The 21358-nt window shown below is 42.3% G+C and overlaps 1 protein-coding gene across 3 annotated transcripts in view; it reads left to right on the top strand.

Annotated features, from left to right (window-relative positions):
• The window catches only part of zgc:158766 (uncharacterized protein LOC100009641 homolog), a 33301-nt gene that overhangs the window by 2555 nt on the left and 9388 nt on the right, over window positions 1-21358 (top strand). The window contains exons 1-9 of one of the 3 annotated variants that reach the window (XM_046399652.1): window positions 7354-7633; window positions 12551-12748; window positions 13867-15109; window positions 18918-19121; window positions 19469-19592; window positions 19948-20041; window positions 20567-20653; window positions 20795-20911; window positions 21131-21229. In XM_046399652.1, coding sequence (XP_046255608.1) covers window positions 7565-7633; window positions 12551-12748; window positions 13867-15109; window positions 18918-19121; window positions 19469-19592; window positions 19948-20041; window positions 20567-20653; window positions 20795-20911; window positions 21131-21229 — 2235 coding nt within the window. In that variant the 5' untranslated portion in view covers window positions 7354-7564. Of the gene's footprint in view, window positions 1-7353; window positions 7634-12550; window positions 12749-13866; window positions 15110-18917; window positions 19122-19468; window positions 19593-19947; window positions 20042-20566; window positions 20654-20794; window positions 20912-21130; window positions 21230-21358 lie in introns of those variants that run through there. The other 2 variants (XM_046399653.1, XM_046399654.1) reach the window with 2 other exon arrangements.

The raw sequence follows: 21358 nt of genomic DNA, 5'->3' as shown, positions 1-21358 counted from the left end.
ATTATCAGGTGCAGAAACTTAGAGTGAGGCCTATAATGAGTCCTGTGATGGCTATCAGTGTGTCTTACATCCTCGGGTTTACTGGAAATGAGGACATGGCCTGTGCCCGATTTTCTTATCCCAAAAAAAAAAAAGCTTAATTGAGCTGCAGTGATATTTTACAATATCTGACCTTTGTGTGCTCATCTATCTTCCTATCCTCTAGAATGGAGACTGTTGTGGAACAACAGCCATAAAACATTCATTCAAATTCATTCAATCCAGAAACTAATTATGTCTTTATGTGGTTAGTCACTACATACATATACTGCATTTTCACGCTGTCCATGCATTAATCTACCGTGGTCTTCAGCTTGACTTGCACCACAATACTTTGACTGCCTGTGATTCATTCGTGGTGAATGTTTACACACCCCTTGGTGGTTTGGCCAAAAGTGAGGGACGTAGGAGGGGGGCCTCTAATTTCTGTTCCTTCCTCCAAAGATTAAAGACCCTGCAGAGACCAGGTGTACAGTTCAGACCAAAGGTTAGCCGCCCATCGCACTTCCCTTCATCTTAGACCACGTAAACGACGTGCTAGTGCACCACACTCCACCTCTGTGAAGGTGCGCACATTCCATTTTTAGAGCAAAGGGGAGATTCTCTTGACCAGTTGAGTGTGCCAAGTGTGCCAGAACTTAACCCAGCACCAAGAGTTTCTCTTTTCTGTTCAGGCACACAGAGTTCAAGGGAGAGATGAGTCAGCATTTTATTTTTTTTTATTTATTGATTCGGCTCCCACCTTTCCCCTTCCTGGTGTGGAATGCACACCTGGAGGTGTTTGCTGAGTGGCTCCAGTAATCCATGTAACAATGCAAGCTGACATCTGGTGCCATCAGAAGCACTGGAGGCCGTTTGCTCTGACAGGCACTGCATTGTCTCTATGGATCAACACGGCTGTGATGCTGTTGATCACTTTATTTCAACATTTGTCTTTAATCCTTTAATTTTATTACTGACAGCTAGAAGGGGAGCAGGTGATTTTTTTTTTTTTAAATTAGCAGAAAATGCTATTACGTTTTTTGTAAAGGAAAAAAAATAGAACCCTTTATCAAAACTTTTGTATGCATTAAAAATACAAAGACTTGGACATTGGGGGCCAGAAAGCACAGGTAAAGTGAGGTTATCTAGACTTTGTTGACATGGCAGGGCAGTAGAGTTGCACCGCTCTCGGTTCCCCTCGCAGTGTACACACAGGAGGGAGATGGGTGCTGATAAAACGACTGGGTTACGCCCCGCCGAGGAATTGGGATGCCTCGGGGGCTGGGAAACTTTCTGCCTGGCTAGCCTTAATACTGTGATTCTCCTCAGTCAACAAAGCAGTGCATTTGATGGAACATGTCAGGTTCCTCCAGGACTTGGGGGCTGGTCCTCTCCTCTGGTTAGACAGCTGTCAGCCCCTCAGAGCCCAGAGAGCCTGGGACTCCTCCATGTGTTGTCGGAGACTTCAAAGCAGGAGAGCAGCAGTGTGAGGTGAGTGCTGATTTTCAAAACAATTGAATAGCTTTAGCTGGGATTATTTCAGATTGTGTGTAGGGATGTGGAGTCTGTGACTTTGTGGTCTTTGTTATTCACTGCTGCCAGATCTCTGGCATTGTTCCATCTTTGGATATGGACATCAGCATTAAAGTCAGGCAGCGGTCATTTTAAATTGCACTTAATCTGTAAGAGCAAAGCAAAGTCAAGGACTATTGTTGCTGATCACTATTTCACATCACTGTTGACAGTTTACAGTGTTGAAATTGTTCATACTTTGAAGTGAATTTTGAATCTTTTACAGCAGAAATGTAAGTTAATTAGTAGAGATTATGGTATGGGCCCCAGATAGTCAATGAACAAAAATGTAATTGTACAACCTACACGCTACCCTTTGGCTGAAAGTTTCTGTTGTTGTGACAATTCAAACAAACAAAATCCACATGACTTACTAAAATCAATCCACATTATTTCAGTGGATGTATGTTTTTAAAATCTTGTCGGAACAGATTTCATAGTGCGTGGGTATCCAGGCAAGTCTGTGCAAGGACAATAAAATCTAACATCACTGTGTTTAAGATAGGAAAGTTTTTTTTCATGACTTCTCTGTTCTTCTGCTCTGCAGTACAGATTAAATTTGATTAGGCATTAAATAGGAGGAAACCGTGACGACTGGAGATTTATTACTTATTAAAACATCCAAAGCCTATGCTCTACATGAGTAAGTTTAACTCATACTTCACTGTATTCACTGCGTGTCCACACTACATATTGTGGTGTATGTACACTTCAGACTGAGCATGTCCTCTCCTTGACTCCTTGATGGTCTGAACTGTGGGAGCCCGTGCTGTAACTCGACCTTGCCTCCTCCAGCCACCTGTGCTCGCGTGCTTAGAGAAAACACAGGCTTTTGTGTTGGAGTGAGACGTCCACACAGCGGGGGACTAAGGTACATTAGGCGGCTATGACAGGTGGCAGGCTCTTCCTGTGCTTCCCAGCACCAAAGAGCATGAACATGGTCAGGCTGTTGGTGGGACAGCTGCACCTCGCTGGTCGTGGAGACAAATCTCTTTCCTGACAAAGACATCAGAAAACAAACCTCAGGATTATATTTTAGATGTATGTCAGTGGAGTGTATGCATGTCTCCATACAGATTTGGGTCTCAGTGTAAAGTGCACTCTGTGTGGCAGTGGGAGGTTGGGGGTTGGGCTGCTATGTGGGTGTTTGTGTAGCTGTGTGCATTTGTGTGGCACAGCAATCAATCTGAATCCTGGAGCCTAAAGTGTGTAACAGCACCACTGTGTCTGTCTGTGAGAAGAAGGGGAACAGTTCAGTCAGAGCTTCCAGTGGCTGTTTTCACTCGCCTGCTGGGACTGGTTGAAAAGGGGGCAGAGGGGACAGTAGCTCAGCCTGTGTGAGCCTGGATGGTGGTGTGATGTGAGTTCTCAAGACTGTGTGAGGCGGACAGAAGGAAGGTGATGACTCGTTCACTCTGTCCTATATGGACTCTCCTTCTGCACGGTTCATAGCTGACCTGTAAGTATAAAAATTCATCCAAAATGCAAATCTTCTCATTTTTGTCAGCATGTACCCAACACTTCCTCAGTGTGATCTCACCCGGGGATCCCACTGAGACACGGAGATGCAGTGAGTGAGATATGGCTTTTTTTTTAGCCCTGTGTAAACGTTTATTTCTCATGTGAGCAAGGATGTGCGGTACATGTTCTTATTTGATGATCGAGAAATACTAAACAACGCTGCAGTTTATCAAATGTGAAAATTAGCTTCTTTTTTCAGTCTTAGATTGTGTTAAATCGAACATGTTGTTCATCAGATCTTCAATTTGGTATTTTTCACTGTTTCTGAGAAAATATTAACAATAATAATCATAATCCAAAAAATAATTATTAGTTGTAGACCCACTTTGTAGGGATTTCCTTAGTTGTTATGAAGAAATTACATTAAAACATTTTATATATAATATAGATGAGACATAGACATTATGTGAATTAAACTAACTCTGCAATGCTGTGATTCAGTATTTTTTCGTCACAACAAGATCATGCTAGAGTTTAAGAGGATGAAAAGTTAAACTAAAGTTTTAAAGTTTTCATAACAACTGTTGTTGGGTGGCCTGTGTGCCTCTGTGAGGTTGGTATGAAGTGAGGTAGGACCAAGGTGTCACATTCCTCAGTTTGGTGTGTGTGTGTGTGTATCAGTTCATCACTAGTGACCTCCCATCTTTTTACAACAGAGCATGTACTTGATCTGATCTTGCTTTAATTTAAAGTGTAGTTTAGCCTCCAGTGAATTCCTCTGCGTTCTGGGTAAAGTTTAGCTGGATGTGTGTGTGTGTGTGTGTGTGTGTGTGTGTGTGTGTGTTCACATGTGAGTGAAATGAGTGGAGAAAATCTTTCCATCTTTATCCAAACAATGACTGTATCCATCGTCCTCCTTAAATCTGTCTTATATTTTTATCTGTAGAGTTACGGTAAGATATGACATTGAAAAATGATGAAACTGCAGCTCTCATGTCATCAGACTAATTTGTTTCCTTGATAGCTTTATCAGATCGCGTGCCACCCCTGGGACTGCCCTATCTGCTTTTTCAGATCACATAAATATTGTTTACCACATGTCTACGTAAATGAAGCTATTTTAAACCTTATGCTTGCTCATAGAAAAACAACAGGAAAAGTTTTAATTTATGTTGTTGTGCAAACATAGTGGTTCAAATAGAGCTGACATTATACGACGCAGAACTTTTCTGCTGTCTTGATACGAATCTGAACACGCTTAAGATAAGAACGTATGGAGCTCACAGATGGATTTATTTTTGTCTTTAGCCCAGAGACGTCAGCACTGTGGACTAAATCACCACAAATTTAAGCATACGTTTTGGCTCCAGGAAACATGGTATTTGCTGTTTATCCCAGTGCAGTAGGGCTTGATCCTGACCTAAATCACCAGGAACACAAACACTGATGTCTCCTCGAGTGGCCACAGAGGAACCGCGTGTTCTGTGTTCCCATACAAGACTTATAAAGAGGGGAAAATATAGACGGAAGGAGAAAGAATTTCTTTCCCTTTTCCTTTCCGAGTTTGAATCTTTACACCTCAGTGTCAGCTTTGTCAGAAACATGAATGTTTTATCTCTCTATATAACACCACAGTTTTTTATTTAGTGATACAGAATTAGATACAGAAGATACTTGTGGTACTGATGAAAAGATAGATACTGAATAGTAATGTTGTGGCAAACAGGAAAAGATATTTTGACTTGTCAGCAGTCAAGAACGTGGACCACACAGTGCAGCTTTTAATCATGGACTTTGAGACACAGTGTCTCATGGGCTGTGCGAGACACTGTAAAGGCTGTGTTTTTTTATGCACATTCTATGTGTATTTGCACACTAACGTTATTGCGATCTGCTTTCAAACTGTTGCTATGTTTATTATCTGTGTTTACTACAAACTACTGTAATTTGCATTGCGATGATGATATCATCAACAAAATAGATTTTTGTCAGCAGTGTTTCTCACCTTTCTGTTAATAGTAATTAGGGATTGACCAATGTGATTATTAATACTCTCTGAGACCGATGACTGATATCATGACTGAAAGGATTTGCTTTTGCAGTAAAAATGAAAATCTTAGTGACAAAATTTAGAATGACCACTGATGGAATATACGTTAACTAAGTACAGTTGATTCAAGTGCGATACTTAACTACATTTTTGAGTTACAATTACTGATAATGATAATGAATAATCTGATAAATGCTGAATATGGCATCTGATAATCGGCCAGGCTGATTGTCTAAGTGTCTGTTTTATCAAAATCATAAGCACGTGTGTGTAGCTGAATGCTCCAGTGCCAGTTTTCTTGAAAGACATTATATTGAATCCATTGTGTCAGTACTGTGAAACTGCCTTTTCAAGAGTAGTTGATTTTGTAGTTAAAGTAACACCAAGGCTGCACCCAAAATGGCAGTTGTACACTAAATACTTATGTAATACTTTAAACATTGCTTGATAATCTCAAATTCTCAAATCTGAAGGGGTTAAGTCGCCCACCTAGAACTCAGTGTTCCCAGTCAGAAAGCGTCGGGGGACCTCTGTTTGCAAGTCATTCCCCCTCATTTCCTGTCATCTCTCTTCTGTCAACTTAATTCCATTTATGTTATTATGTTCTTAAAAACATGACGGCTCTCCATGCCATGACAATCTGAGCTAGAGCCTCGCTTTCTTGGCCAAAATTATACAGGACTGAGAGGACATCCTGCTGGCTCAGTTGGCCGACGTGCCTTCATCTTGGACATGTGCCGATTGGAGACCTTCAGCTTGAACCATTTTGTAGCTCATGTGTTGCAGTTTGGGCATAATTAGATAAGTAAGAATTAAAAAGAAGGAAAAGGGAAAAAAAAGGGGTGGGAGGGGGGGCAGAGGAGACATAAAGGAGAAAATCAGCCCTCGTTGACATTGAAACCAGCCCAGTGGGAAAGGCCAGGGGAACAGAAATTATAGGGTCAGCCATGGCACAAACATTATGTGACTTGGAGACAGAAGAGTGTGTATTTACATAGTGCATATGTGAGGTATATGTGTGTGTCTGTTTATATAGCAGATTATACAGTAGATATACACACGAGACTAAAAGTAGATCTACTACAACAACGTGCTGTAACTGATTCACGATCTTACCTCTTAGTGTACTCTAACGTTTCTGGTTTTTTTGTGCTTCCCAGAAATTCACTCCACCAAAGTTTCGCTGGATACTTTTGTCAACTTGAGAGTAACTAACAGTGTGTTTGTGTGAGCCCACGTGTGCTGTGTGACTGCACCCAGTGACAGCGTGTCTTCTCCTCATTGTGATGTGTGCCTCTTTAATGACAGGAATGTAGTGCCTCCCTCTAAATAGAAACCAACTCAATTACTTCCTCACTACCTCCTCTGTCTGCACAGGCTGACTTAACGTGATTTACACATTTTTACACAAAGCGTATGTTCTAATATACTCTGTTTTTCTAAACGGGGATTTTCTGCGTTTAGGGGGAGATGGGAAGAAGCTAACAAGCTGTCACTTTGCGGCATTTCAACACTAAACACTTGCTCACCTCTCCTGTGTTTTTGTGTCTGGGTGAGAGTTTTCTTGGGATCACTGTGTCATCATCTTGAATGTCATGTAAGGTTAGAAGTTTAGTTTTTCATGTCTTTGGCTCAAAGACGTTTTATTCTCAAAAGCATTTTAAAGTAGAGCAATTTATAAATATTTTGAAGATGTCATATCTGCCTTATGTAATAGGAGGATGTCCCACATATGTCACTGGTGTGTAAGGGACCGTTAAAGGATTGGGTATTCCCCTGACAATATTTAAGGGGAACGTTATTGTAGTGAGTGACCTGAGCCACCAATCCTGTGCTGATGTCTTCCTTTCTTTTTCCTTTTGAAAAGCAGCAGAATAAGCTGAAACCCTAGTCCATTTGTATTGTCAGGACAAAGAGCGACCATTGTGGCTGGAGGGGTGGAGGGGAGCTGCCGGTGGAGGTAGGGGTGCAAGGGGTCAGGGGGGGCAGAGAGGAGTTTAGTCAGGATCCGACCCCTGCTGTGGGTGGAGTGCTGTGGGAGGGCTTGGGGCGGTGGGGGTATGCAGGTTGGGTAGTGTTTTTTTTTTTTTTCACCCTCTCTCTCTCTTTTTCTGAATGATCAGCCCGAAGTTGCAGCAGTGTGCATTTATCCAGCTGGAAGAGGCTGTAGCAGTAGCAGCAGCAGCAGGGCGGGGGAGGTTATGCTGATGGGAGGGAGGGAGGGAGGGAGGGAAAGAGGGTGAGTGACAGGGAAGCCAGCGCATTGCCTCTCTCATGTGCCGACAGGATTTAGTTTGCTCCAGCTGCCTACACCACAGCACAGAGAAAAGGCACAGGACCTGTTGATATCACAGCAATGACTTACACAACCTACAGAGTGGACCGTACGCTGGATTTTAGCTCTTGGAGTCGATGACTTTTATTTATTTGCTGCTGTTCGGTATTTTCTCCGCTGCCTAAATGCTGTCCCTGGGCAAAATGCACTCCAGAGCAAAGTCCCGGAGTTGTGACAACTACCTGTGTATTAAGGTACAATCTTGAAAGTTTAACTTTTGACCAGCTGTTTCTTTCTGTGTGTTTTTGCATGTGTTTAAAAAAATTTTTTTTTTTCCTTTTTCTTCTGTATTGTGTGTAAACTGAGCTTCTTGAGATCTTTCAGCGACTGTCGTGAGTGTGTGTTATTGTGCACATTCAGGGGATGGATGTTTTTGTCTCAGCTCGTAGGCTGATGGTATTTTGACTTCTTGCTCTGTAGCCAAAACATAGCAGGTAGTCACTTTTTTTTTTGTATAAAGTGAGGGAGAATGGAGCAGGGTGTTTGTGTTCAGCACAAACCTTCCATTGTCGTGTTATATTTTCATTCAGTTTAATTATTTCATGCTTTTGTATTTGTAGCAAAATCTTGTCTGCTGCTTTTAGTTTTCTGCCTGTTTGTAGTTCTCTGTGTTCACTTTGAAGGACGCTGGGAGTTTAATTGATGGCTCAACGTGTTCTCCAACAACTGAATGACAATTACAAAGTGAATATGGTCATTGTATACAGTGATTAAAGACGAATTGGGTCTTAATTGAAAGGGATCTAAACAGTGGATTTATTGTCCAGAACTCATAAATATTCTGTAGTTCAAATCATAAAATTATTATTTTTAGTGTATATGCAAATATCGACAAATTTCAGCAATGTGTCATCATCGACAACAGTGGGCTTTTGTCTGCAAAAAAAAAAAACAAAAGAATGAAAACACAATTTGATGAATGTGTTATTTATCATTGCTCGGGTCTGTGAAATACACAAGTTTGTATCCTCTCTGATAAGTCAGTTTCCTTTATCATCCTCCCACTTGCTTTGGTATGCACCCATGCTATATTTACCTTACAGAGGTATCAACAGATTTTGTTAGTCTCCTTTGTCTCCCCTGTCAGTGCTCATCACTACTCTGATTGGATGAAGGACCTCCATTCACTTCTTGTCTTCTTCTTAGATTTTCAGGATGTGTGTGTGTGTGTGTGTGTTGTATTCAGCACAGCATGTATCTATAGAGTCGGTGAGGTCTGTCAGTGCTGTTCAGGAACAGTATCCTGCCAATGTTGTTTACATCCTGTAGGACAAAGTAATTAGTTGTCGACTGACTTAAAAATCAAGTCTTTCTGATAAGCACCGTGGGAATCTGTAAAATCATTCCCCAATAGCATGCAGTTGTATTTTCTCTTACTTATATTGCATCTTCTGTTTTGTGTAATACTTTTTAGTGACACAGTTTCAACAAATGTGTAGGACTTAAAATTTTCAGTGTATCCCATAGCACCCCTTTCAAGAATTCCCCTCCAGGGATTAATAAAGGAATTCTGATTCTGATAGGTGATTAGCAGAGATGCTACATTACAATCAAGCCAGAGGAATATAATGTAAATTTAAAGGGAAATCTTAAAAAAAAGCAACTTTTGCTGTAGACAAGTGGGTGGGCCGCTTTATCACCTGCAGACTTGATCTTGCTGTCACCTCACAGACCCAGCTGGGTTTGTCACACAATCAGTGTGTGTCTCTCTGAGTTTAAATCTCCTGAGATAACAGCAAAACATTTGCCAAAGTGTCTTTACAATGCCAGTCTAACATTATGCTGTGGTCCACTGAAGAACGTGCTCCGTGGTGCTCATACACACAGAGAGATGCCGTATATTTGTGTGCGATGTATCTGTGACGTTGTATGTGTGCTGTGCTCAAATACAATCCAGTTGGAGTTTGATAGTGATACACATGTAAGTATTTGTCTTCAGCTCACATTGAACTGCACAGGTTCAATTTAACACAGCAGTATTCTAATTTAACAGAGATCTTTGTCCGCCATTGCTTACTTGGTTATCTCCATTTGATATAACTAACAAATGTTGAGGTTGCTCTTAAATTTATAGGGAGTTATTAGTACAATTCCAGATCTCTTTTCTGACTTCATATCCCAGCCCCTCTCCTCACCTCCTCTCATAAGATAGGGTTTCTGCCGGTGCAGATCAGAAGCTGAATGAAACTGCATGCTCAATAGTGAGGTCTCACTAGGCTCTATTGTTGGCATCCTGGCACCTGGCAGCGGGGCAGGACTGAGCAACCTGTGGCCTTTGTCAGCTCGATGCCTTTGAGACTGTTAGTAGGTTGGTTAGTGAGCAGCCTGTATGGGGGCTCCGGGGATCTCCTGTTACACTCCCCTGGTGGCTTCATGCTCCACTGGAGGCCTGGTAGGCAGCGCCTTTTGTGTCCCTGACCCACTAAATGTGTCAGTGACCACCTCTCCCTCACTCTCTCTCTGTCTCTGCAGGTCTTTCTTTCTTTTTCTGTGATGCACCCCTTCTCTTTTCTATCCTTCTGACTCAGATTCTTTTCTTCTTCCACTTTGGAGTTGTGACACATGCTGTAAAAGGTGCTTTATTTTCATGGTATACAGTAGAGTATGCACATTTTATATCTCTTAAACCACTAAAAAATTATATTTTTACATATTTTAGTGTCTTAGAAACTTTCACTTGGATTGCAGTACTTGTTCCCATCTCAAACTCAGCCATACCTCAGTATTAAAAAGAATGCCTGTTTTTAGAGACTCCTGTCATCTAGCCTACTCACTGGCTGTGTGCACCTTCTGAACAGCTGGTTTGCTGATAGTGCAGACAAAAGTGTCCCACCTGGAGCTTGAAGCCATTAATTACAACCTCGGTCCTCCATCACACAGGCAGCTGCTCACAATGACCTGGTATCAAAAAGGGTGGGACTTCCCAGTCTGCTCCTGCCCTGGCTGAGGGTCTGAGACTAGACATACACAACCCTACACACTGCATTCCTCTGTGGCTCACAGCGGATGGGAAGCTCAGCTCTGGTGGCTAAGCACACTCGTTCTGCTGAGACATGCAGATATATCTTCCAATATCCAGGTGACACAAAGCTTCACGTGCTTCCTGACAAAGGAAAGCTATACGGGTTCTACCTTATGTAGGATATTATCTACAGGGTGATGACGTAATGAACAACACTTCTCTGAATGTGGGTTATGCAGCCATTGTTCAGCTAAGGGCAGTTTTTGTGCCCATATTGTAGCACTGGATTACCTTTCCCGTTCAACAGGTTAAATAGCATTTGATTTATCAATGAATTCAAATTGAGTAATTGTTCTTCAAAACGCTGTCCATGTCACTGCTACTTTTTTGCCTTGGGAACCTGACGACAAACTTGCTGGTCCGTCCTGACTATGTAGTGAGGGCTTTCCTCCCATTGTTAGCTTTCCTCCAATAAAGCACCATGTTATTCTTCTCCTCCCGGGTGCAACAGTGACTAATGCCTAGACACATTTTTGTCTCTCTAAAAGCAGGCTGACTGCTAATGGAAGTGGGTGTTTTGTTTCAGGGCAACAACACTGTACAGCACATACCACTTTGAGAGGCGGAGTGCACAAAGAGCGCCTTGTAGTAGAGTCGTGGCATGTGTACCAATGCAATGAACTGTACTCACCCTCTTCTAATTGATGGTGCTGAGCTGCTTAGATCAACAGGACAGATCCTACGAAGAGTGAACCATGGGCTGTCTGACAGGCTCAGAACACAGGCGATCTTTTGATTTTCAGCCATTGTTTTTTTACACAGTTTTATTGTCATGTGAACGCAAAATGGGCATTCAAGTGAAAATTAGTTATGAGGAGCTGTGTCCTCAGTTCCCACGTTCTTCAATATGGTAAACAGTTGCCATAGTGTGGGACTTTCCCTGGCATTACTATCTATCTGTGTGATTATCATTGGAGGCAGATGTCTGTATTTCATTGTTGTGTTCCATTCGGGAAGGACAGATAACTGAAGGATGTTTGTCCTTGGCTCTAGCTGAGAGGAAGGTCAGGGCCTGAGCTGTGACTGAACATAACTACAAGACCAGGTCAGCCTCGTCTAGGACTGCTGTAATCCCAAATGTGCTGTCTCATTCACAGGCAAGTTCTAACTAACAGTGTCGGACATGTCATCTGTTCTGATGGGACAGGTGGTGGTGGCCCAAGTCATGTAAGGGTCAGATAATAGTCAGCGATGACATGGTTGTGGGTAACATTGCACCATCCTGGCCACAATTGGAGTCCTGTCTGGACTTTCCAGTTCTGCTGTTTGTGTCTTCTGACAGTGACGTCACTTTCACCAGGTGTTTCCCCTCTGTCCGGTGGAAAAGACCATCATGGCTAACATTTCCTGTCATGTTCAAACTTCCTGACTGTCTGGCAAAGTGGGATCATGCTGTACTTATGTGCATTTGCAACTGTATGTTTACCTAGTTGAAACACACAGACTGTAAGCAGATACTTTATGTGGTCATGCAAAATTTCTTATTGATATTTTGTATCATCAGTATGTTAGCATTGTTGTTGTGAGCATGACGCCATATTTATCATGCATGTTTGTCAAACTTTTGTGGATATGTACAGCCTCACACAGCCAGTATTATGACTGTAACTCTTTGCATTTTAAGCACTATAGATCATCTGTTCACAACCTTGGAGCTAAGCAAAATCTTGCTGATGAGATGATAAAACGGATATGCACTTTTCTTGAATTTATCCTTTTTTTTTCCTTGTGAAATGGTGGATACTTTAACTACTTTTAAATGTGTAAAAATTCTCTGAGAGGGAAAAATTTCATTTCATTTCATTGGCCTGCTCACAGTCTCACAATGTCTATTGACTGTTGGTGTGACCCAGGCCATAAACTGTCATTAAATAGACATTGCTTTGTTTTAAGGGGTCACAAACCAAAAAGGCTTGACAGGTCTAAACTCCCATGTCCGTGGAGAATACATTCTACTATTTTGCTGTATCTTTGGAAAAATACCCTTTAATGTGACTTTGAGCTTTCGCAACACAGTGACATTTTTAACACAAGTTTCATCTGATGATGTGACTATATCCAACCTAATACATCTCTTGTTTCCCCTCAGGACGCTGAATCTTTGGACAGTTGTATCCAAAGCACCTTATCGGCGCTGTATCGGCCCTTCAGCGTCACCGCTGCCACCGTCTTGTGGCAACTCTTCAGCGTGGTGGAAAGGCAGTACAGAGGAGACGGCCTACGCTGCTTCATTGATTTCTTGCTTCCTGCTAAGAGGATACTGCAGATCATCCAACAAGAAACCTGCGTGAGTCGTTGATAGATGTGGCACCAGAGGTTAAATTGAGGAATCCATTAAAGCCTGGTGTGATTTATATCAGAATTCATTTTGAGATGCAACCTAATCAGAGATTTATCTGGTACTAACCTTAGTGATTTCCTGCATAACTGTTGGATGTTTGACTCAATCTCGTTTTTGGCCTTCAGTAAAATAAAAAGTTGAGAAAAGGGCAAGTGAGGACACAAAAAGAAAACATTGTGTGTTCTGTGTGTCAGGTCATGTTCAGTTGTGTACTTGCCTAATCACTTAAAACATGGAATAATAAACATGTTAAAGATAAGCCAGACAAAATGTTTGTGACAAAAGAATGTGAGAACAGTGCAGCTGAGTGTGAACATCTCCTCTGAGTGGGAGGGGGGGAGCATCAGACTGAGACAGAGTTGATTATTGTTCCAAATACAAGCCGAAAAGCAGCCATCCTTCTCTGAATAGGGAAACAGAGTCAAACTGTGATCTGTTTGAGAGGCTGCCATGGACTCTTGGGTCCAAAGTGAAATTCAATCTTCTCTTTCACAAGCTTTGATTGCTAGGGGTAAGGACTCTATGACCAAAGCACTGTAACTTTATTCCTCTGTATTCATGTCTGCTGTGATTACACTGTGACGATAGCCATAGAGTAATAGTTTCACATAAGCCTAGCCCCTGAGAACAGCCTGCTGTGCATGAGAGGCTTTGTGTTGCAGGCAATATGAGAGGCTTCAGAGGAGGATCACATCCTCAGTCTTTGCCTTGACATTCATAAGAAATGAAAGAAGTCAGCCCTTGAGCACAGTGTCTTTGCTCTTAGGGTCTGTTTTTTAGCCTGTCACAATGAAGATTTGTGTTGTGGTTTCTGTAAAACTTGATCAGACAGGTCTGATCACACAGGTTTCCCTCTTAAGTCGAATGATCGCCGACAGTGAGTCATCCAGTGCGTCCCATGAAAACATCTTGCCTCTCCATTAAAGTTAAACATGTGTTTTAACACAGCTTTGCAGATGTCAGTCGATGTGGTGCAAGTTGTACCACAGCTGAGCCAGGAAAACACAGATGATAATAATCTTTTATGGGAGTGGGTACTGACCGACTTCTCTGTTTTCTCTCAGGTGAGGTTCAGAGGATTGCTGTTCTATCACGAGGGGTGGCCTCTCTGCATCCACGAGAAAGTCGTCCTGCAGCTTGCCCCTCTGCACAAAGTGCGACTAAAGCAAGGAGATTTCTACCTACAGATAGTCCCTTTAGGCCGCAAAACTGCCAAGCTAGTGATAAAATGTTTGTCGGCCAGTGGACAGGCCATTACGGAAATCCCCATCGCAGAGAGCATGTATGGCAGCATCTTCACAGCTGAGTTCTTGCAGAATGTAACACGTGAGCGAAACCTGCACCCACTTCAGAACTGTCTGCTTACCACTGGTACTGCTGTGTACAGGACGCCGTGGAAAAACGTGGTCAACCCACTGTTTGTCAGCAGCACATCAGACGCCATCATGCAAGCACGCTGCACCAGAGGTGGCTTCCGCGGCCACCTTAGCACCTGCAGTACCAGTGGATCCACGGGGACTCTGGATAGCCACCGCAGCTCCAGAGAGTCCCTGCACTCTCAGGGAACTGACTCCATCTTCTCTGAGCCCAACTCCCCAAACAGAAACCACGTGGAGGCCAGTAGTGAGACCCGCGGTGTCAGTGCACAGGACACTGCTACACCCATCATCAAAGTCGAAAGATCCACTGAAGATTGTGAGATTGGACAAGTGACTGAGGACAGTGGTGGTGGGAGAGAGAGGGGGACAGGGTCCAAGATGCTCTCTTTCAGTACGGACCTCAGTAACCCAGGACTTCGACGGCGTCTACCCAGGGATTCTGTGACCTTTGAGAGCAGGAGACTTTTCAGGAAATCTTACATGGAAGCCCTGCAGAACCCCATGAGTCTTGGGTCCAGCTCTGAATCCATTCTGGAGGAAAGCCCAGAACACAGAGCTGGGCTACGAGAGAGAACAGTGACACCAGGCAGCAGCCCTGACACCCGAACCTCCTCCAGAGAACTCCTCTCTCGGAGGTTGGGTAGCCGGGGGTGGCTCAGTGGTGAAGACTCCAGGCCCAGCACACCTTTACTTTACTTACAGAGGGGGTTAAGGAGTGCAGAAAGACGTGCAGAAAGACGCTCAAAGTCACTGGAGAGGACTAACAAGGCAGGCCATGTTAACGGCCACCGGGAACGATCCTCTTCTGGTGGCTCAGTCAGCATCTCCCCCAAAAAGCTGATGAATGGCTACGCGCTTCGATTTGGGAAGCTGGATGTTGAGGCAGCTTTTCCTGGTTCTGAGAGGAGGAGCAGCAAAGAGGATTCAGGTGTGTGATGCTGCGCTGGTGTACAAAAATCACACTTAAATTACTGTAAATCATATTACAGTCTGTGTGGTCTGTACCTCAGTACATTCCCTTAATTCTTGTGCACCACAGTTCAACCAAGGAATAGTACATTATACTCTTTATTTTACAGGTGTAGTTACTAGTCACTTGCAGGTTAAGATTCTAGGACCAATTTATGGAATATGAAGCTTTGTTACAGACTGAACTCACCATGTTAAAATATGACTGCTTATACATCACCACACCCTTCGCAATAATCCTGTTATATTAAAAAGACCTATAAGGGGCTGTTTTGTATTTACATTTGCTAAAGTAATATTCTGAATACAGGACTTCTGCTCATAATGGATTATTAGCACAATGTATTATTGTGACTTTTACTTGAAGAAAAATCTGGGAATATTCAATTTTTTGAAAACACCAAAACAAGCAATGAATTGATCATAACTATTGTTTGTGTAATCAGTTCCTGACATAGTTTTTTCCTCTGTGCAATAGATGTCTAAATTTGTCCAAAAAACTCTTGATCATCGAGCAACACTAAAGTACTGGGTGACACGTCCCTTCGTAACAATGAACGTGAGCACTGTGGTTCATTTTGAGTTTATACACCACGCTGCTGCTATAAATACATTCACTATATAAAGTATGTCTGCTGCTTCCAAGTTTGAGAAGTGAAGCCAGTATTTACACTATTTCCTCCCTGCTTGAGCAACGTTTGCTAAAAACTACACAGTGCCCTGCTGTTTTTTTTGCTTTTTTTTTTTTTTTTAAAGCAAACTGAACCATATTGCAATTTTCTTTGTATGGTTAAAATCAGGAAAGTATCTGTGAAACCTATTGTTCATCAAAAATTTATGTTTAAACAACTTGATTTTATCTTAGTAATAACAAAATCTTAAGCATCTTCACTACTGACAGTTTCGGTTTTCTTCAACAGTGGTTGAGTCATTGTGACAGCCACGGCTCATCATTTCTTCTCATTCATCATTTCAAATAACACAACCTAAGGGTGTTGAAAGCCAAGTTTTACTCGTAAGAGCTTGATAATGGTGGTTTCTCATCAGGGTGTATAATCATACCCTGCGGCAGGACTGGTTGTGACAGTTCATCAGGTGGTTGCAATTGTAGACTGAGCTCCTGACTACTAAGTATTAACACTGTCATTGGTGACAGATTGCTCTTCAAAGCCCCTGTGTATTCTTTGGCAAGATCAGGGGACAGGTATGGCCCCACCCTGGAAACAGAACTTCAGCCACAACCCTGTGTTTTCTTTGCATGTGTTGGTTCATAGGGTAGCTCAGGAAAGCAGCCATTTTTGAGAGTACCACCTAGGGAATCATGCTGTTTTTGGAAAACAGAGATTCTTCCGTGAATTGAAATGTGAGGTGAAAACAGAGTTTATTTAAATCTCTGAATCCTAACCCTGACAAAGCCAGGCCATGGCTAAGGCTGTTAGTACAGTTTTGTTTGCTAATAAAAGTGAAATATTCATATATATATATAATATCTATCTATATATATAATATATATATATATAAATGCACACCACCCAGTGGCAATTAAATCCCATCACCATTGCATTCTTGAGATTACCTCAGAGGAGATTGTATTTCACCTGCTGCAAAGCAGGTTTCCCACAACAACATTTCAAAAGCAACAAAGGATCCTGTAAACTGTGTAAACCAACCACATGGACCCCAGCATCCCACAGTGAGATGACCCTACAGTGTTATTGGGGCTGGGGGCTGCACTAATCCCAGATGGGTTGCCTCATTTACAAAAGTTTCCTTTGTGTGTCAATCAGCCACCGGGGATCCAAGAAAAAAAAGGCTTTCAAACTATTCCTGTGTCTTTGAAGAGTCCATTCAATCAAGAAACTCAAGATATAACTTGCACTGACCCACACCACTCTGAAAAACTACTCTGGAAGTATTAAATTACTCATGGGATGAGCCAAAAAAACGTGCAATATCAGACACTGGGATCAGAAGCTCAAAGCCCCAGCAACCAGTGCAGATTTAGCCTCTTTGACAGCTTTAAAATGGGTCCCACAAACTACACAAAAAAGAGACTTTCACACAGGACAATACTCAGGAGGCTTTACTCTACATTTGTCACTTCCTCTGAATACAAAACAATTTAGGAAACACGCAGCAAACACAAGCCTGGCCACACAGTCGCACAGGAAATGCACTGAGTGATGAAACACAATAGGGGCTGAGCTGCAAGGGTTTACTGTCACACAACAGAGCAGGACAAAACAAGAGGCCTCAAACTGTTTTGAAAGAAAACAGACAACAGGCGTCCATCAGACACAGATCCATAATCACAGATCTGTTTTTGATCTGGTTTTATTTTTATTTCAGGCCTGTTAATGCTTGAAGGACTGATATTTTTAAAGGATCTAACTTATGGCTGTGGGCCCACTAGTGGCAATGTCGGTCTGCTGGTCAGTTGGTCAGGCCACCACTTTGGTCCAGACTGAAATATCTCAGTGGCTACTGCATGTATTACCATGAGATAATCATGTTGTTTAAAATGAATGAATGAGAATGAACCCTTTTAACAACATCAGCTTCAGCTGTGCTTGTGTTTATGTCTAAATTCTTGCATGCTAACATGCAAAACCTTTCTGTGACAGAAAAAGTTCAGTATGTTAGCACAGTCACTGTATGCACGTTAATGTGCTGGAACAGCCTTCAGTTCACTATGTTCACCATGTTTCATCGAGCCGCTCGCGAGTTTTATGGTTTTAACATTATGGTAGTTTAACTCTTCTCATAAAATGTTAGGGTTTGGGTGAGGAGATCTTGCTGTCATACTCTGGCGTTGTAAACATGGGCCACACCATGGACCATGGACTGGTCTAACTCTTGCAATCAGGCAAACAGGTAGCTGCAAACATGGAGACCAAAAGAGAGGGGTTGTCACAGTTTTAAGTTACTACAAATCACCTGCAGCTGCCTTTTTCTGCCTTTATACAAGGAGCTGATGCAGCTGATGGCTGTTTTTATTATGAAGTAATTTGCCAATTTTCTAATTATTTTAATTGATTATTCATTTTTTCTTGAAAATTCCAAAATGACATACACAGTATATCTTGTCTGGCCAGCAGTCCTAAACCCTGAAAACCCCAAATTAACAAATTTTTACATTAGAGATGCTCAAACCCTTGTTATGCTTGCAGCTTGACAAATGACTGACATGACTAATCGGTTATCAGAATTTTCTGCCAATCATTTCATTAATTAAGTAATTGTTGCATCTCTATTCTTTGCGCACTGTGCTATCCATTTTACCTCAGTTGTCGTCATTCTTTCTTGGTACAAACACAATCCAATATCCAGTTGAGTTTGCAGAGATAATGTCCTCCGTGTAGATCTGCACTCTGCCTCAGGAATAGAATCAAGTCTATAAACTGTGGTGCCACTTGGGAATGTCAGGTGCAGCATTCCCATAAACAGAGCCTCGAGGCTGAGGTGGATATGATGTTAAGATATGAGAGTCTAATAATACACGAGTTACTCATGAGTCAGGCTGACTAAACACCTGGTCCCCATGATGAGTCAGTGTGAAGTCACTACGAGAGCACACTTAACTCACCACTAATAAACAGTTGCTTCATGAGCCATTACAGTTTGGTAAGAAAGTACTGAGGTGAAAGGAAGTTGAAAGGAAGCTTGTTCCTGTTGTTTGTACTGTATTTTTGTTCAGTTGGTGCTCAGTAAATATCACTTAAACAATATACCAGAACTGCGCTCACTATTTGTAATTATTTCCACAGGCCAGCGTGATGACACCATTAGCAGCGAGAGCAGGCGGCACAGGCATAGTAGCGAAGAGCCACACACTCCTAAAGCTGCCAATGGGACGGCCATCAGGCTGGCTTCGGTATCGAGCTCTTCATGTGAGAGCAGCTTAGCCCTCCCCAAGATGGTGTCAGAGGTCAATCAAGAGCTGCTCACATCGGGTGCTGTGATCTTGCCAGGTCGGGGATACAGCTGATATTATCTGCATTTGTTCTGACACAGTAGTCAATAGTCTTCTACTGTGTGCTCATTATATTTAGAAAACATACTCGGGGCTGACATTAAAATTAGAAAAAATGTTTTTGTGTGATATTTTGAAAAAAAAAACATTCAGGCTGTTGGGGTTTTTTTGCTCCCTTATTTTTAATGCGTCACATCGGTACTTTCTGTTGGTTTCTTGTCTCACTTAAAGACTAATGTTCACACAATAACTTGCCTTCCTGAAGCTTAAGAATTCTTGATCTAGAAAGTGATTGTAGAGATGTGAGTGTAAGTGCTGACCCCCTGCTGGCCCTCTCTCTTCCAGGAAACAGAGATCGCAGTGGGAGGGCAGTGCTACAGGTGTGCACACGAGCTCAGGTGTGGGCTGGTGAGAACTGCACGGTCAATGACCTCACCTGTTTACTGGGATACTACTACTCCACACTGCGGTAAGTCACGCATACTCCGATTTTTTTATTATTTTCTTTTTTTCAGTGTTAAGCATAACCCCTGTGACTTTCACACCTGGCATGTCCTCTGAGGTGAATACATCCTTTGGCTCTTAAAGACTTTATTGAATCTGCATCCATTATTTAGAGCTTATAGATGAATCAGTAAGTCAGTATTTTTAATGTTGGGCTGAAAAATGTCTCTAAACCCATCTACAAATGTCATGATTTAATCCTATATGTCTGTGTTCATTTTTTTTTCTCATTTATCAGACAATACCAAACTCTAAACTTGTAGGGTGCTACATTATTAGTTGTCTGTCTCATAAAGAATGTTGGCATACTTTGCTTTCAGTAAAGAAAGACGTGATCAAGGGCTGACTGTTGTTATAGACAGCAGGAGGCAGCAGCCTGTTCCAGCCCTGTTGTCATCTCTGTCTGAATTGCAGGTGAGCTTGCAATGGAAAATATGTAATTACCCTCCGACACACACACCCAAAAAGTTTTCGGGCCCTGTTGAATCTTTGTTGTCCTCTGAGCTGTAATGCCGTGTCGCTGTCAGAGTTATTACATTATGGCATTCCTTACACGTTTCTTATTGTTATTTGACCTCTTGGTCTCTGACACAGTTTGGTTTTTTTAAAGAGGCACACCTTTGAATGTGTAGTGACTGCAGTTCCAAGACATTTTTCTGGAAAAGGCTGGCCTCAGGGCTCTTGTGGAGAAGCCTGTGCTTACTTGTCTGTTTTTAACCACACACTGGGAACGTGCTGGCTGCAGCCGACTTACAAGAGACATATCATCATGTTATGATGATGAGTTTCTTACTGATGTAAGGACAATGATTCTGTAAACCACAACACGAACATTTGAAGGCACTTTAAATACCTCACTTTATGTTGTTTAGATGTTTACGTAAAGAATCTATATGTATTATGACTTTTCTTTCTTGTGCATGTTTTTTATTTTCTCAGGCATTAGTACCAAATGCACTTTACTCAGTTCTCTTTCTGGTGGACAAGGAGGCAGCAGCCAAACCTGAAAGGGACATCAATGTACAGGTAAATAAAATTTCTTAAACTCACATTTGATGAGCCTGTTTTTCGCTGGATTGAGAATTGTTAGTATTTAATGTTAGCTTTGAATCAGGGTGGCAGACACACTCAAACTGAAACTTGAGTTTTGTGTGTTTCTTGCCGCAGACTGAGACGTTATCATCTCTGAAAGTCTTGCTGAAGCACATCGACCAAACCCAGCTCACACGAGACCTGGAGGGCACCTTCCACTATGACCACAACCACTGGATCCACTTCAGGCAGGTGGGTGTGACTGAGGTTACTGGATTGTAGCCAACATTATATATACATAAAGATGCTTGGTGAAGGTGGGGAAACCTTTCGGAATTATGTCATGCTACCTGTTGGTCTACTGTTCTCCAGAATAGCCTACCGAACGAATGGCAAGGAACTTCATTAATTGCCGATGCTTACACTGCTAGTGCTTATAAACTCTCTCCATCTTTTTTTTTTCTCTCACAGAAAATTGAACCATTTGCCAGCAGCTGTAGTGCAGCCATCTCCTCCCTTCAACAGTCTATCAGCACACTGAGCAACAGTGGCAACCTGAAGACCTCAAAGGTCAGAGCCCACCCCCTGGAGGCAGTCTGGCCTTCTGATTTATGAGTCTCCACTGACAAACAATAGCTTGCTGCTGGCCTCTTTCCTCCTGACTGGAGTAAACAGTTCAGGAGTTTGTTTTATGGTTAA

This window comes from Scatophagus argus, chromosome 9 (genome assembly GCF_020382885.2).
Source record: "Scatophagus argus isolate fScaArg1 chromosome 9, fScaArg1.pri, whole genome shotgun sequence".
Classification (NCBI taxonomy): Eukaryota; Metazoa; Chordata; class Actinopteri; family Scatophagidae; genus Scatophagus; species Scatophagus argus.
This window is presented reverse-complemented; position numbering and strand designations above follow the sequence as displayed.